The 17,553-nt window shown below is 34.9% G+C and overlaps 2 protein-coding genes across 3 annotated transcripts; both read right to left on the bottom strand.

The window, feature by feature from the left end:
• Positions 1 to 764: 764 nt before the first annotated feature.
• LOC125860205 (probable acyl-activating enzyme 17, peroxisomal) lies at positions 765 to 9,392 on the bottom strand. 2 transcript variants are annotated; one of them, XM_049540116.1, is made up of 9 exons: positions 8,998 to 9,392; positions 8,449 to 8,578; positions 8,085 to 8,335; positions 5,781 to 5,985; positions 4,621 to 4,661; positions 4,421 to 4,546; positions 2,030 to 2,106; positions 1,390 to 1,610; positions 765 to 885 (listed from the first exon to the last, which is right to left on the bottom strand). In XM_049540116.1, the coding sequence occupies exons 1-9, from the start codon at positions 9,255 to 9,257 to the stop codon at positions 787 to 789; spliced, it is 1,410 nt and encodes a 469-aa protein (XP_049396073.1). In that variant the 5' UTR covers positions 9,258 to 9,392; the 3' UTR covers positions 765 to 786. The 2 variants fall into 2 exon arrangements, with proteins under 2 accessions (XP_049396073.1, XP_049396074.1); XM_049540117.1 differs by having other exon boundaries at positions 2,030 to 2,103; positions 8,998 to 9,349.
• Positions 9,393 to 11,575: 2,183 nt separating this feature from the next.
• On the bottom strand, positions 11,576 to 14,622 carry LOC125858651 (calcium sensing receptor, chloroplastic). The gene is made up of 6 exons (XM_049538483.1): positions 14,278 to 14,622; positions 13,479 to 13,724; positions 13,197 to 13,389; positions 12,706 to 12,847; positions 12,033 to 12,164; positions 11,576 to 11,905 (listed from the first exon to the last, which is right to left on the bottom strand). The coding sequence occupies exons 1-6, from the start codon at positions 14,512 to 14,514 to the stop codon at positions 11,683 to 11,685; spliced, it is 1,173 nt and encodes a 390-aa protein (XP_049394440.1). The 5' UTR covers positions 14,515 to 14,622; the 3' UTR covers positions 11,576 to 11,682.
• Positions 14,623 to 17,553: the final 2,931 nt, after the last annotated feature.

Genomic DNA, 17,553 nt, shown 5'->3' on the forward strand with positions numbered 1-17,553 from the left:
GGGATATTGTATAGCAATCATGGTCATACTCGTGTTGAGTGTTTTGCAGATGCTGACTATGCCGGATCCAAAATTGACAGGAGATCGACTACAGGCTATTGTGTCTTTGTTGGAGGGAACCTAGTTTCATGGAGAAGTAAGAAGCGAAGTGTTGTATCTCGATCTAGTGCAGAGTACAGAGCTATGTCACAGTCTACGTGTGAGATTATGTGGATACATTATCTTCTAACTAAAATTGGGTTGGAACATCATACACCAGCTAAACTTTGGTGTGATAATCAAGTTGCCTTGCATATTGCCTCAAATCCGGTGTATCATGAAAGAACTAAACATATTGAGGTTGATTGTCATTTTATTCGTGAGAAGATTCAGGAAAACTTGATTTCCACTGGCTAAGTGAAGACAGGAGAGCAAGTAGCTGATTTACTCACTAAGGCATTGAATGGAACTCGAGTTGATTATCTTTGTAACAAGCTGGGCATGATCAATATATATGCTCCAGCTTGAGAGGGAGTGTTATAGAATGTATATAGACTTAAATCTATTAATATACATAGCTATATTTAGGTAGCAGATTTATAGGAATCACTGCAGATTCATAGGAATCAATCTTAAATTTCTTTCCTTAGTTAGCACCTAATGAATTGTATTTATTCACTGCTAAACTACTGCAATTAGATAAGATTTTCCATCAAATTACAAAAAGAAACAAAATAACACATAATTTTCTAGAACAATATAGTGTCTCTGTAAAGCTCTAACTGTTTTGAAAATGTTTAAGAAGAATTACCAGATGGATGACCAATCATAACCAGCAGTGCAATTTGTGGATTTCCATGCCCTCACAATACTTGGGACCACGCCAAGCATAGTAACTTTAGCATCCTAGATAAGTCCTTGAGGATTTTAGATGGCAAAAAATGGTGGAATCCATGAACAGAAAATTTGTAAGGATAAGTGAGCTTGTACACAGTAAACCCAAAATTTCAACCTGAAGTCATCCGGGGTGGTATTCTAGCCTTCATATTTCTCAAGTTAAATGATTGATAGTATAAGGAAGAAAAAGAAAAGAATGATGTCCGAAATACTAATGCTAATTACAGAGTTGGTCCTTGGTAGTATAGACAGAAATGCTTAGATTTGCTGTTCTATCTACTTGGTCCAGCAAGCGTGGCACCTAAAGTTTGCACAAGTCACCTAATCATCTAGCTTGAAGTCTTGAGCAGTATTCGGAGAGTTCCTTGCTTTACGTAAGGCCAATCAAGTATGCAACTAGTCAGATTCATAAAGTTTTTGTTTAACAAATCAAAGTTGTTTATCATCATCAACATCGCCACCACTGTTAATTTGGTATTTGAAATGGGTCTATAGTGTTAGATTGCATCGCACCTGAACAAACTTTGCAAAACCAGCACCAAGGGGGGACCCATTGTATAAGGCCATGGTTGCTCCATTTAGCAGAGTGGAGTAAATTAGCAAAGGGCCCATCATCCATCCAAGATTGGTGGGCCATGCCACCACATCATCTTTGCCAATGTTCAAGTGGGACCATCCATCAGCAGCCGCCCTAAGGGGTGTAGTCGCAGTCCATGGAATCGCCTTTGGTTCCCCTAAAACACATTTATAGAGAGTAAATGTAATAGACTTATATTAGTAGTTCTACTCCAAATTTTTTCTTAATCCCTCATGAATGAGTCGACTAAGCAGTTTTTACATTATTCTCATACCAATAAACTGAACTCTTTCACCATAATTATCATGAAATGTTCTTCATTAAATGTGGTAGAAAAAGAATGGGTCCTTTTCTTTTTACAAGGTAAGATATTATTGACAAGTAAAAGGGTCCTTCATCCCACGAGAGATAATGAATGAACATATACATTTTTTTTATAAGGTATGAATGAACATATACATTAAGTCACTAAAAACAGAACCTTAAATTAATTTTAAGCGGTAACTGAGAAAATTTTGACATCAAATCATAGAGTAAGTGAACAAGACAGAATACTTGCAATGGATATCAAAATACCTGTTGTTCCAGAAGAGAAAAGGATATTTGTGAATGCTTCAACAGGTAGTTCCACCCCAATATACTCAACTTCCCTGCTATTTAAAGAGAGAGATCAACAACTTTTTATTCCAGCACCAGAGCTATTTTTAGCTAGTGTAAAATGAGAAAATCAGAGTTAATGACGTATAACATGATTCAAGGTAGTGGCTTAGATGGTAAAAGATCCTATTATCAGGATTGAGGAAGAATAGGTATGTAAACAAAAGCTCAATTCAAGTAAAGGATTATCATAATGCTTCCCAATTCAGAAGTCCTTAGTAAGTAGTGAAGCTGGATGTTCTCTTGGGCCTTGACCTTTGTTATCCATGATAGTAAAGCTGGGATAGATTTTTTATTAGTTTATTTCTGCAACTATTATAAAATTGCAGGCTCAGAGTGGAGTGAAGCTATTCTGGTGTATTGCTGATGATCTACAAGTCATTTGAAAGTACATGAACAACTATGCCTCAATCCCAAGTTCTGAAAGGGGGTGGACCAAAAATGTCTTCACTTCCCTATGGATGTGGGACTATGGAGGAATATCTCAAAAGGGTGAAATGGTTCAATGAGAACATATCAATCAGGATGAGTGAGTTTTTGGGGACATAAGTGTGCGAGAAGCCAAGAACAACATTTCCTAATTTGTATAGAAATTCTTGCCAAAAAAGATCCAATGGATATGGAGTATAAATGGGAGAGGAGTGCATTGGGATTTGAGTTTTAGGAGAAATTTGCAAGTCTGGAGGTTAAAGAACTCATAATTTGGACGAATTGCTTCACCATAAAATAAAAATAAAAATTATGGATAGTCATAACCTATGAAGAGGGGGGAGTATGGCATATTTTCTATAAAGTACAGTACTTCTATGAGAAGATTTTTATTAGAGGAATCTTTTCAACATATTTCAGTATGGATACCGAGAAAGATTCGCCGTTCACTTGGCGAGCTGTGAAAAGGGTGATCCTGACAGTGGAAAAATTTAAGAAGGGGAACATTAGTGGTGTTAGTTGGTGCTTCATGTGTAAAGAATCAGGAGAAGACGTAAATCACCTCCTTATATATTGTTGGATAGCATCTTGGTTATGGTGTGAAATTCTGAGATGCTTAGACTTGAGCGGGTGATGTCGGGCAAAAGAAAGGATGTTTAGCAGGGATTCTAGAGAACATAAGAGAAGATGCAGAGTATGAGATGTTGCTCCTCTAGCACCTTTATGGACCATATGAAGAGAAGAATAGGAGGGTTTTGAGAGAGTAGAGAAAGACGTTGTACATTGCAATTTATCCGATGAATGGCAAGATTGAAAGAAAATTGCAATTTCCATTAGACTGGCATCAAACTAGACAATAAAGTCATAACATACGTAAGAGAAAAAGAAAATCAATGAGATAGTAAGGAAATAGGTTATCTGCTCATTATGATTGTAAAGTCTCTCGGGGTGGAGGTCTAATAGTCGTCACATCAAGTCCTCCCCCTTTGATAGACATCAAGTGCACACAAATTCCTTCTAAATGTTGTGTTCAACTCTATAATATTATTGAAGATCAGATCTTGAATCCGTTAAATTTGAAATGTAACAACTCCATAAGATATAGAAAAAATGGTGCTTCGAAATTGAATGGAAGGTTATACAGGAGAGAATCATAAGTGCCAGCGGCAGAAGTTTACGAAAAGATAAGGTATGAACTTTCACCCTTTATCAATCAAGGTGATCCTCCAAAAATTGAACTCAAAATAAGAAGTTTACAAAAAGATAAGGTATGAACTTTCACCCTTTAGCAATCAAGGTGATCCTCCAAAAATTGAACTCAAAATAAAGATCAGAGGTCATTTCAAAATCTAAGTAACTTTTCTTCTATTATATACTTTTACTATTTACTAATACCACCACTGCTGCTACTACTATTATCACTTAAACTTAAGCTCACAGTCAGATGAGATGAATGGTTCTACATGTGTTAACAGACACCAACTCAAAACAAGATTATGTGTAACATACGCCCCTGAGTCGCATTACATTGTCTATCCGTGATAAGCCAGCTAAAAAAGGAGAAGTTATAGCAGCAAATTCCATGAACTCCACACTGCAGGTACATGTGCATGTTCAAGAAATAGTCATTGTTAACAGGCTAACAGCATGGATCTAAAGAATGATGAATATCAATGTACTTGTGCGCTAAAAGTTTCACAATTTCGTCTCTCTAAAGGATTACAGAAGTGGATTATATCAGGTCATCTAGTTCTAGCTCATTTTTTGTGTCAGCATGAAACACTATATAAAAGTAAATCATTAGTGAAGCAAAATCCACCTTTAGCTATTAAAAAGAGGGAATTAAATCCATGAAATAACATCAGAAAAAGGAGTGCTTACTTAGATTTGTCTACTCTTTCTAGGAAATCTTGCCATGAAATGTCACCATCACGCAATTCTATGCTCAAAGTGGAGCTTCTATTGGGAATTACAATCGCCATTGGTGATTGAGCATCAATCACTTTACTGCAGGTTAGAAATCTATGTTAGGAGGGTGAAACAAATAAATAAAAGAAAATGACACAGGGCTAGGATATCACCTGTACAATGGAAGTTTTTTGCCACCACGGCTAATGAAATCCTAGGAATATAGTCAACCAAAAGAGTTTTAGCCCATGAGTGAGAGTAAGAGTTGGAGGAGAGAGAGATCAAACATAAAGAATCAGAGACTTAAATTCACGTCAGAATTTCAAAAGATAAGGACAGCCTTCAAGATGAATTCAAACAATCTCTGAAGGAGATATGGTCATGGGGTGGAGTCATGGAGCATATGAGCATTAGCCACAATATTCTTTTTCCCAAATGAAGTACTGCCAGGGCATTGATTCAATTCTCAAATTTCACCGTAGCATATGAATTTAATCTCCACATGTTTTCACTACGAACTCTTGAAAGAGTAATCAACCATTAACTACAGGTTCTCTGTGAGAATCCCAGTAGCTCAGATCTACAAAGCTGACACCCCAGGAAGGATAGGTTACTCAGGTTACCTTTTAATTCCAAACAATGCATCCAAGATTGACGAGCTATACTTGGTAATTCATCTCCAACTTTCTCAAAGCCACAAACAACTTAGCATTCTCATATTTAATGCATTCATCCAAATTAATTATTCAGAAAAGAACCAAAATTTGGTGTCTTTTTTCTCTTTTGCCACTTAGTCAACTTAGTAATAACTTTCCAAGAGCCATTCTGCAGATATCTAAAGATAGAATCTCTTCATCTTATCAAGTTTAATATAATATGAAGCTTAGCAAAAAATTCCATACATCCTATTAGCATTATCCATGCATCAAATTCAACTGCAAGAATCTCTGTGTCAAGAAGTATTATTAAAACAACTAATTGCTTCTTCCTTTTCTGTTAGGTGGCAGTGAGTGCTGGTATAGTCCAGGCATGGAAAGGATACTCAACTAATTTTAGTTACCAAATGGCTTGCAGAACTTTTTATCTTCCTATCCAATATTTTTTGCTTACAATATGTCAACTTGAGCTTCTCTTCTTCTCCATCCACAACCCTACTGCAATAACTAGGTTACCTATGATATCACCGAACAGTTCTGATCTAGCCAGTATTATATACTTCCCTATATGAAGAAGTTATATACGCTGGAAAAGTAGTTCTGGTTATACTTGAAATCGAAAACAGTATTCAGGCACATAATTTGTTTATTTCCAGCGAAGGAGAAATGGGGTAAACCTGAGTGAAAATAGCCTTTGCTTTTGATATCATGAGCCTCGTTGCAATTTCAGTTGGAGCAAAACTGTCAGCGATTGAGACAACCACATAACCCGCAATAACAATGGCCAAGTAGATCACTACGGAATTGACATCCATTGGCATATCTATGGCAATGGCAGATCCCTTTTCCAATCCCAGTGTATCAATGCAATATGCGACTCTCCTGTATTTTAGAAGGGTTTTTAGAATTAGTATTCATAACTCATAAAAACAGAACAAACATATAACAATTACATCTTAGTCCCAAATAAGTCGGGTTAGTTATATGAATCCTCTCTGACCATGTTTCTCCATTTAAGTTCAACTCATATTATCATCATATACCAAATAAAAAATAGAAGTGAAAAGATAAGTTAATTATATATGAACAATAGTAATAGTAATTACAATAATATTAGAAGTTCACTATATTTTTACTGGCATATAAATCTATCGTAAGGTCAAAATACTTCAAGAAAGCAGTAGGTTCAGATCAACATTCTCAACTAGTAGATATCATCTATATGAATCTTTTTCTTTCATTTTGTCCTATCTTTAGATAATCCCGCACTAATTCCAAGAAATTATGTCTTTTCGAGACATTTTCCTTCCATATGATTTTAGGTGTACCTCGTACCATTTAACACCCTCACTCACCATAGTTTCACACCTACGAACCGATGCATATGTAAGTGATGCAAAACATGATCAAACCATCTCAAGCAACTTTCTTTGATTTTATCCTTCTGGGTGCTAAGTAATTTTTCATTGGGGGAAAAATACTGAATCTCCAATAAAAAGAAAAAGAAAGTTGCTACTACATAGGTTTCATATTATGGAAGGTAGCATTTATTCATTCTGGGAAAAATCAGATTTCCCAACCTCAAAATACTCAAAATTCTCTTCTTTCTTCACAACAAGCATGGAGTATATATCAAATCAGTGTCTCATTCTTCCCAACAAAACTTTGCATGTCAGAGTTGGACTGCTCCAAAGTTTTACTATTTTAGAAGGCATAACCCAGTGGATACAAACATAACATGTTTAAGGCCACAATTCTCTAGCCAATGCAGTGTGCAGAAAATATGATCAGAAGTGCTTTTCATGAGAAATTAAGGAAATGGAAAAGCATTTGCAACAGTTGACTCAGGGTTTGTTTGATGTAGAAAGGAGATCCTAGTCACCCCATTCAATAGTAATTCGTTGTAGATTTAACAGAGCAGAGGCATTATTAGACCATGCACCCGGAGCTCCTGGGTGGCAGCCAGTCTACCCAGTTACCTCTCTAATGCCTTATCGTCCAGTCATCACCTACTTTAACAAGATGTGATTTGATTGTACTACTGGCATGTGCAAAAGATTCACAGACTTGATGCTCATACATAAGCCATGCCAATGGTGTGTGAACCTTGTTAGAAGTCGAATAAATTGGTTCATAAGTGTATTCTCTTGTTTTCAAGTGACATGAAATATTCTTTTATATGTCTTCAATACCATCTCACAGCAATCCTTGCTTAATTTTCCAAGTTTTCATTCCAGTCCAACTCACAAGCAGACCAGGAAATATATGATATAAACATTCAGATGCTAGTTGAAGATCTGAACATCTTAGTAAATACCTGGGTGAATTTCTCTCCTTTCATCAATTAACAGCATTCATCATTTGGTTTTCACACCTCCTTGACTTAGTAATAGACTAATAGTAAGAGGTAATATCCAAGGTGCACCACCACCCCTTTTTTTTATGTTTCTTTGTGCACAATATTTCCTAGATTACTAACAAATTATATTTCCCCATGTATCACATGGAATGTGGATGGTTCAACACTGGAACTGCTGAGAAAGTACATTAATTTAATATACATAAACTCCTAACCCCCTCCCCCCATTCCCCCTGCATAGGCAGAAGCCAGTAGTGGTCTTCTCCCACTATACTCCTACAGTGACTTGAACATCCAACCTCCTTGTTTGAAGTGGAGTCTCTTGCCACTGGATCTTGTTGGTAGTGTGCATCTTAACATTTTTTTCAGATATATGCCATGACCAGAGCTGAGTCACCATAAAGTCATAAATAGTCAGCATGTTTCGCGGTATGTACAACTTATTAAAGGACCAACATTTTATGATGCACATAATGATATATTTTAGGCCATGCAGCAGGAAGACTCGATGGAATATTTACAGAGATCCAAATAACAAGCACAAGTACTCTGACTTGAAAAAACAATTGATATACATACTACAACTTAATTTTGTAATGAACAGTAACAAAAGTCATTGTACCATACTGCTGATCTTAGTTCCTCAAGAGTCAATTTGGTAACAGGTGCCTCATCATCTCCTTCATCACGAGTTATCACAACTATGTCACTCAAACTCCTCTTTGCATTCAACCTCAAACAATTCTTGGCAGGATTTAAACGTGCTCCAGGAAGCCATTGACCACCAGGGTGCAATGGAGTTTCAAGCAAAATACATTCAGGACTAACAGAGAAAGAAATATTCATTTCCTCAAATATGATCTTCCAGTACATCTACAAAGATAAAAGTTTCCAGTAAGAGGAAAAAAAGGACACTGCATCAATATTTACTCATTCACAAACAAGAAAGTAAAGCTGCAAATAATGCGGGCAAAACATAATAGTACCTCCAAGTTTGAGACTGTAAATTCTTGAAAATCAGAGAAGCTTGAAATAGGATTTTTATAACTTGACCCCAGTAACTCCTTTCCGCGTCGCTCCAATAACTTACCAATGTTAGTCAACTTAGCAGCTTCCCTGTGCCAGGAGTAACACATCATCATGATGAGCAACTAAACACAACCATTCAGCAACTTCTCACAAACTAATTTAACTTCAAGTTCATAATACACTAACGCATATCCAAATCAAGATCCACCCATAACATTTATCAACTGTTCACCTGACTTCATCAACTTTTCAATTATGTGGCTTGATTTAGAATATGAGGGTCAAACTAACTAATATTATAATTCGGATACACAATCTTCAAATTTTTTTTGAAATAAACTATTATACCATTAGAATTCCTACGCTAAGTCAACGGGCTAACCATTCAAAATATTTCAAAAGTATTTGAAAAAATCATAATCGCAGAAAATCTTCTTTCACACATTAATTAAAACAGGAATGAGTAACATTGAACAAATCGCGCAGTTGAACTGAAGAATACTAACGGGTCGGGCAACCAAGCAGGCGGGTCAGGTCCATAGTCAAAGTAACAGCCATAGTACATCATCTGATGGAAGGCGAAGGGAAGGTCCGGAGTAAGAAGGTATTGAGAGATGTGCCGCCATGTATTGGTAGCGTCAGCTCCGTATTTAGCAACTATCTCGGTAAGCTTTCGGTGGAGTTGGGCAGCGGCGGCGGCGGAGATTCCCTGCAGCGCCTGAATATCCTCGACAGTGACAGAGCGCAGCGGTTGATAACGTGCCATGGGAATCGAAAATGAGAGAGTTTCAGGAAAAAGATCGGTCAATTCTCATGCCTCTACTGCTAACATGTGGATTGTGGAGTGCAACAACTACACGTAAATCTGGTTGTCTAACGGTTCGTGTAAGTTGATATAATGAAAAGAATAGTTTAGTGGTATGAAATTAATTGGTGGATTGGACTCTTAACTTACTGTATACCAATTACCCCCACCATTCCGTATTAATTAAATTTTTGAGCTCTTTAAGAAAAATAGATTAAGATATAAATTAAATATAGTTTTCCATTTTTATCTTTATTAATTATTATCAAATTTATGAAGTCATTACATTGAAAATCCAAATGAAGGGTAAAATTGGAAAAATATTTTAAATATAGTCTTGAAGATTGAACAATTAAGTTAATTTCAAAAATGAAAAATGTCTCAAAAATTTAATTAATATGAAATGGAGGGAGTAGTATCTTTCGATAGACGATTGGCTATGACAACAACAACATACCTATAAAAATCCCACTAAATGATACTCCCCATCGGCATGTTCCATGTTAGATGGACATCTTATTAAAATATTTGTTCTATATTATTTCATGTGTCTCAATTTATATGACACTTTTCATTTTTCAAGAATTAAACAATTCAAGTTTGATCCACAATTTATGCATGGAATCTTTAAATTTTTTGAAATGAAATTTATATATTTATAAACTATGTAAAAAGTACTATAAGTCATAATAATTGACAATTCAAAATATTTAAAACAATAAAAAATTTACGGTCAAAGATAGACTTATTTGTATCTTGAAATCCGAAAAGTGTCACATAAATTAGATGGAGGGAGTATCTGATTACTTACTAAATAAATATAAAATTAATTTTTTTTTTTCATTTTACCCCCTACAATTAATATGACTTTTGGAAGTTTAAACAAATTTTGAAGACCCAAAAATTTCTTTTTCTAAATGGGCATCGAATATGGAACAGAGGGAGTATTAGGAAAAGATAAAGGATAAGAGATTTAATTATTATCTCGTGGAGTTAGAGAGATTGTTTTCGAAAAATTCTCTGACTCAATAGGAGCCTTATTCGGTGTGTAAATCTGACAACCAATAATGAAAGCTATCAAACTCAGAGCTAAGCTAGCAGAGGTGATGCCATTGGTTGAAGGAGTTGTACATAACAGGTAGTGGTAGTTACATGAAGGAGATTGGTTTTTAGACCCACAAGTCCTGTTTATAGTTCTGATATTAAAGAAAATAAATAATACTCTCTTTGTCTTTAATTACTTGTCCACTTTTGAATTGACACACCTATTAAGAAAATAATTATTGATATAGTGAATTTACCATTTTACCCCTATTAATTATGAAGTGGGTGAAGTAAAAACTTAATATTTCCAAAAAAAAAAATCTTTTTCAAAGTAATTAATTGAGGGTATAATCGGTAAAAAAAATTTGTCCCTTCTTGATTTGTCAAAATTGATAAGTAATTAGGACAACTAAAAAAAGAAAAGTGGACAAATAATTAGGAACAGAGGAAGTATAATATAACAGCAAGAAATAGCCAATGGTAATAATTTGCCTATTATCAAGATTGGAGATATTACTCCAACTTTCAAGAATATTTTTGTTACACTGCAATTAGTCTTATAAAAGTTAGACAATTGGTAGAGGACAATTATGCTGTGAATTTTTCTCGTAATGGTTGTTTAGTGTAGCATAGAGATAATAATCGCGAAAGGGCCTAAAGTTTGGAAGATTGTTTCCTATACACTTTTTCATTCCTTTTATCCTATTGTTTGTTTGTATTTGTACAACTATTAAGACTGAGCTTTAGTATAAGTGTGTACTCATTCAAATTCTACTCATTTATTGAATTCTGATTTATTGGGAAATAAAAATTTCATCTTTTAGCTACTTACTTTGATTGTTTTACTGCAAAATTAAGCAAAAGTAAAACTTTTCTTTTCCTAATTTTGGTAATCATGCATCAAAGTGTCTCTCTTCGTTTTCAATTTGAGTGGCATTTAGCACAAAAGTGACATCTACTGCATGGTGTAGACTAACTCTGATGGAATGTAGTTACATTGGTTTGCAGTATCACTGAAAATGCAGGAACCAAAATGCTGCATTTGTTAAACATTGGCACCTGATAGAAATTCAAAAAAAGAAGGGCTAGGTACCAACTGCTTGAAAATCGATCCGGAGTTGTTTCTGTGAGGAGTCACACCCTGTTCTATGTATCATATGGCTGAACTTCTTGTGTTGGATGTACAAATAGGATTCGAAAGCATGCAGTGACATGCCAAAACAAAGAGAAAAACAGAGGCAAGAAGATAGTTCATTAGAACTGATCAAAGAATTACAGCAGGCTATCTTTAAGAATTCAACTATACTATGGCCAATTTGATGGTCATTACAAGGGAGACTTGTTAATCTGAAAGCAATTTGACAGTGCCTGTTGTACCAAAACGTCTACCTGGAATGACTCTTGATGGTGATAAAATTTCTGCAAAAGAAAAGTTGTACGAATCTGTTCCTAGCCGACTCTGCAACCACCCCTTGCCTCCAGAGAAGCCATCAGTCATGATCCAGCAGTTATTGAAGCCAAAGCTCGTCAGCGATTTAGCAACTGTTTTAGCTGAATCAGAGTACCTGAATATTTTTTTACAGAATATCATTGATAACGAAAATTATACAAAGGTGCACATAGACTATAAGACCAGAAGGGAATTAAGAGTGAGGTTTCAAGTAGATTATAAGAAGATTTAGAAAAACTCACGAGTCCATTATGACAATGTTAGACCCCTTGTTGACTTTCTTGAGGAATGATATCTTCAGAGCCACTATTTCAGCTTCCACTTTCTTCGGATTTCTCACAAGACTCTTTACTTTACTCGGCAAATCTTCCAAACTGTAATATACCAAGAGAACATAAGCATAAGTATAAACATCCTTATCTGTAGACATTTTTCATATCTTCCCTAGGAAGTTCAGGGTCAAATGATTTCATGCACAAAGATGAAAGCAAGTATACCAGACCAGGTTAACTTCTCACTCGCATAAGAATTCAATTTACCGCCTCTCAATTAGTTAAGGAGAACGTAGCGAGGAAAGAGACAAATAAATAAAAAGGAAATATTTGATTAAGCCACTATCAAGGACCATGCACAGTTTGTTCCTGACTGGAGAATTCTCAAGAAATTAAAGAGAACCTTCTTAACCCTTAAGACAAGTAGCAAAATAGACTTATTTTAGTCTTTATGCATGTCATTCTGATCTATTTATCTAAACAAGCGTGTTTCCGAGATAGAGCAATTTGAAACATTAGAATGGCAGTGGAAATACAGCATGATGCATGTAATGTTAGAATACAGTTCATTATGTTTACTATTTTTATTAGAGGATAGCAATTCTAGTAAGCAAGAATGTGAACTTGAAGAAACCTAACTTACGGGATTTGAATCATCTTGTTTTTAGCACTAGATGGAAGACGAGGGATTCCAGCCTTATCCTTGTCCTTCTCTGTTCTAATATCAATCAACACATAATTCTTAGAACACATATTGTCCAGTGTTTGAGCAGGAGTTAGTTCACCTGGAAATTGCATTCCAAAACAAATTTCTTAATTCCAAAAATTAACAGGAAAATGAAAATGATAATAAAGCTACAAACAACTAACTTGGTGTGAAGATAATGCTATTACAACAAATTGTGAACACAATTTCAAGTATGATAATAATTTTAGTCACTCAAGATAGCTAAATGAACCAACCTACCAAGCCAATCTGATTATAGTCACTCCAAAATTATGGTTAAAAGCATGTTCCTTGGTTTACATTTGTACACCTTTTTTTAGAGGGAATAGTTTACACTGTATATCTCAATGGTCTAAAGCGACAAAATTAAGGGAAATAAACAAGAGTAATAAAACCCATCCAATTACCCTTGTAACCACGAAAGCTGAAAGAGAGAGCGGAGAAGACAGGGGGAAGTAGAAGATATGCCAGGAATAATGTGCCACCAGCCACTGCAATAACAGCTGGATCAGTTGATGAAATGGTTTGAACTGTGGATGAGGCGATTGGTTTGGCCTCTTCAATCACCTTGGATGTCTGTTGAGCTGCATCAACTACTGTCTGCAACCAAACAATCATGTATCATTTAAAGTTGAGCACAGAAAGATGAAACTCAAATTACAACACCGAAAAGTCCCAGAACATCATACCTTAGCTGCAGTCATCACTGGCTGAGAGTCCATGCCAGCACTCTGCATTGCCTCTTGTGCTTTCTTAGTGACATCAGATATGACAGGAGAAGCGTTCTTCAAAACTTCCTCTCCTGCTTGCTTTACTAAAGGCAATGCTGCATCAATCCCGGGTTTCACAAATTCAATCACGGGCCCAATCACTCCGCTTATAGTATCAAAGATGTTCGAACCAACCTCTTGAGCTTGATTAACTGCAGATTCTACCTGGAAAGAGGAAAGCTTCCAATAAATTGCTAAGAACCAAATCTCAAGAAACAAGTTTTATTCACCTACATAACACAGAACTTTGTGGAACTGTATCAACTACCCCCTCCGTCTCAATTTGTTTGTTCAGACCATTTAAAAAAGAATGTCTCTTTGTTTTTTTTAGTAACTCTTTAACTTCAACTTTTCAGATATGGTAACACCATAATAATAAGAAATATTTTGATACATTCCACATATCTTTAGTTAAGACCACAAAATTAAAGAACATTTAGAACATTCCACGTATCTTTACTTTCTTAAGCTGTGTATCTAAGTCACAACCATATAAATAAATTGAAAAGTAGGGAGTAATACATATGATGTAGAATCCACAATCGCCTAAATAAAAAGTTATCAAAAAGGTACCAACTTTAATCTAATAAGACTATATCAGAACTGCAGTAGAAACGATTTGACCCAAAAAAAAAAACATATTTGAAGAAATGGGTTTTACTAAAAACCCAATAAAAAGTTATGAGAAATTCAAATAGGGGAAACTTGTAATTGGTACCTGATTAAGGGAAGAGACTATGTCTTCCTTGGGTAAGCTGATTGCTCTCGCTTCATGGGTCGCAGTGAAAAGGGGAAAGAGGAAAAGTGCAGTGGATGTAGAGAATGACACTGACACAGTTTTTTGAGTAAGTTTAGGAAGATTTAAGACTATAGGTGGTGATGAAGTAGAAGAAGAAGAAGAAGAAGGGGGCGGAGGAAGAGGTGATTTAGCGGTGGCTGAAGCTCTAAGTGCCATCACTTTTCAGCCTCTTTGCCACTGCTTGTTTGCAGACTCTTGTTGATTATGATGAAGTAATGGATTTTGTCCTACTAATTGAGACTACTAGTATTATAGATGATGGGCAATGTGTGATGAGAAATTGAGAAACAACTCTTAACGGCTGAATTTCATGTTCCTCTTCTTTGGTCCTTATTATCCGACGTGGCATTATAAAATACTGATGAAGCTATAGGATCATGACACGTGGATTATAAGATGAGAAAACGTGGGGCCTATTCTTTCCTATTGTGTACCGCATCCGTCTGCAATTTGGTTATTAGTAGTAGACAGTAGTACTTTCTTGATATCAATTTTAATTTTGTTTCAAAAAAAAGTAGACAATAGTACTGGTTTGTGAGATTAGTAGTACAACAATTTTGTTTTTTCTTGTGAAATTCATTTGATTTTTTGCCTACTTTGATTAATTTCACAAGATGTGTGTCTCATTTTCCATCAATAATAAGTATATCAGATAATTCTATTAATCAAGTCTAGGACATATGGAAATTGAGACCTTTCATTCCTTTCACTTGTTAACTTTTCCCTCTAACATTGCTGTTTGTACAACTTTAACCACAAATACAACATAATCCGTGTGATTCCACAAGTGGGTAATGGGTTTAGAGAGGATAGAGGATACACAATATTAATTATCTCTATCTTATTATAAGGTACAGAGATTGTTTTCGATAATTTTAACCATAAATAGTGCGGAAAATCTTACTACTATAGTACTATTGAGCACACTGCTTCAAAATCCTCAGGGAATATGCCAAAGTACATTAAACATATGACCTCATGGAGTATAACATGACATAATGTTAATAATATTTTCTGCAAAAATAATGTTGAATCCTGAGTTAGCAGCCAACCCACACTTTGCAAGACCTTTAGCCACTCTGTAAATTTTACTTTTTTTTTTTTTTTTTTTGCAATTGTAACCACATGCTGTTTTAATTTTTTTGAGAAAAAAGCCAAAAAAAAAAAAAAAGTTTTCAAGATCAAGCGGGCTCTTAATTAGCGAAGTGTATATTTTGGGCTCTTAACTTGCAAGTTCCTATTGGGAAGATCAATGGACCACCAGTGTCTAATCATCTTGGGCCAAAGCCCTATTTGCTTTTAGCCCAACAGAACAAACCCAAATTGAGACCTAGATCTGGATTGATTGGGCTAACTGTTTAAGCTAAATTCAAAAGTTAAGGATACGAGGCAATCAACCCCTACTAGTACTTGGTTATAAAATGGGAAAAAATACGTAGAATAGCAAACATTTAGCCTATATTAGTTACTATAGCTACAGTTTAAGAAAATTGTAATTCGCGGCTACAGTTTCTGCAATTCTTAATATTCACCTGATTTGTATATTTCACTTGATTTGTATAAATTCAGAATTTGTATAATTCGATTCCTGATTGTATAAATTCGGAGTTTTGTATATGCTTACCCTTGCTAATTCTTGATATTCGCCTGATTTGTATATTTCACTTGATTTGTATAAATTCAGAATTTGTATAATTCAGTTCTTGATTGTATAAATTTGGAGTTTTGTATATGCTTACCTTGCTATTTGTATATGATTTATAAGAAATTCATAATAAATTATCATGTTTGTATATTAACAAGCGAAATATACAAACAAAATTCTGAAAAATTTCTAAATGTATTTTGTATATACTTACCATATTTGTATATTTGCAAGTGAAATATACAAACCGCAGCTTCCATAGCAAACAAAACTATATATGTGGAGCGCAATTATTGAAACCATAGCTACTAAGCCTTATTTTATCTATTATGTTTGCTATTTCTAATATTTTCTCTTAGAAAAACCCAAAATATTATAAAACCGTAAAAGGGCAAGAAATCTCATTTTCTTTGAAATTACAAAAAAATAAGCTCTATTTTCTTGGTTGCTCATTTTCTTTGAAATTACTAGTCAATCTGAGCGCACCTCAACTAATTTTTATGTTGATCAGAGATAGCAGATACCCCATGCGACAGTAACCAGATTTCTGCAGCAATATCTAAACCATAAATATTGGAAACAATTAACAATGTGAGGATTATTTTGAACAGTGCATGACAAAATCCACCAAACAGTTTGACGTAAGCATATGTTAAAGTACAATTAATGAGAATCGAAGTATGAGAGTATTAAAATGAGAATGTTCTAAGAGACTAACAAAGACATACACTATGTGACAACAACAAAATATTAGTTTTTCACATTTCTGAGAGGAGAGAGAGTGAAGTCTAATAATCAGAAAGAAACACAAAAGAGCTCTATTCATTTTTGGACTTTTGATGAATTAATTTTGTTTGTTGGCTCTTGGAAGTACGCATTAGTTGTGCTAACCTTTTATCATTTTAAGTTGATCCTATAACAAGACACGACAAATATTATTTGTAGCTTAGCACCTACTGTTTCAACATTTCAGCTCTATGCATTATACTAGTTTATCAATTTTTCATATCATATCTAACTTACAATTAGGGGCGGAGCTAGTAAGGATCTAGGAGGTTCATCGGAACACTCTTCAATGGAAAATTATATTGTTTATACATGGTTAAATCTACTTTTACATATATATACTAAGATCAAGTGAGTGAGTGAAAGGCATGGCAAAAGCGCGAGTTTGACTTGCGAACAATTAGCAAGTGAAGGACCGATCCTTTTACGCCAATACTGTTGCGGGACTATTGTTGCTAGACTGGTACTTGGCAGCTCATGATGAGCAATATATAGATGGGATCCTCTTCGATTTTTTTGTGTGTTTATTTTTCATAATTTGAATCACCATAGTGAAAATCCTGACTCTATTACAGCCTACCCTAACAAATATTTTTTTAATAACTAGTCCTAATTTACTTTGAAATTGAGACATACTAATTGTTATTGTATTTTGGTATCAATGATGATGCCATTTATAACATGTATATTATAATCTTTCAACTACTAAAATATCCCAATAAGGACAATCAACACAACATTAAATACAAAAAAACCAGTATTAA

Source organism: Solanum stenotomum, chromosome 3, assembly GCF_019186545.1.
Source record: "Solanum stenotomum isolate F172 chromosome 3, ASM1918654v1, whole genome shotgun sequence".
In the NCBI taxonomy this organism is placed as follows: Eukaryota; Viridiplantae; Streptophyta; class Magnoliopsida; order Solanales; family Solanaceae; genus Solanum; species Solanum stenotomum.